Here is a 342-nt window from a genome sequence, read left to right as displayed (position 1 = left end):
TGCAGGGGCTGGGGAAAGGCAGGCACAAGTGTCCTGTGAAATGCTCCATTGCCCCGGTTGGACAGGGTCACCCCGAGGGCTCGGCCGCCCCAAGGGCCTGCCCTGGCAGCAGGGGCACCTGTGAGAGCAGCCCTGGGCTCACGCACCCAGAGGAAAGCCCCGACAGTCCCCCCCGGCAGCGCGCAGTGCCGGTCAGCAGCGTGCTACGTGGCGATGAGGGGCACCTCGCCGGCAGCGATGGGGAAGGGGGAGCCGTCCCCCCCGTTGAGCACACGGTACAGCAGCTCCTCCTTCTCGTGGCGAGCCTGCTCCCGCAGCTGCGCCTCCTTCTCCAGCCGCCCG

General features: G+C 70.5%; 1 protein-coding gene across 1 annotated transcript in view; it reads right to left on the bottom strand.

The window, feature by feature from the left end:
• Nucleotides 1-203: 203 nt before the first annotated feature.
• Nucleotides 204-342, bottom strand: part of CCDC69 (coiled-coil domain containing 69) — a gene marked incomplete at its 5' end in the record, with an annotated part of 1,298 nt that continues 1,159 nt past the window's right edge. Inside the window, one exon of the mRNA XM_010295409.1 lies at nucleotides 204-342. This exon is cut by the window's right edge and continues 29 nt beyond it. Within this exon, the coding sequence (XP_010293711.1) occupies nucleotides 204-342 (139 nt within the window).

The sequence above is a fragment of the Phaethon lepturus genome, unplaced genomic scaffold, assembly GCF_000687285.1.
Source record: "Phaethon lepturus isolate BGI_N335 unplaced genomic scaffold, ASM68728v1 scaffold36249, whole genome shotgun sequence".
NCBI classification, from domain to species: Eukaryota; Metazoa; Chordata; class Aves; order Phaethontiformes; family Phaethontidae; genus Phaethon; species Phaethon lepturus.
Note: the sequence above shows the minus strand (reverse complement) of the source record. Positions and strands in the feature narration are given on the sequence as shown.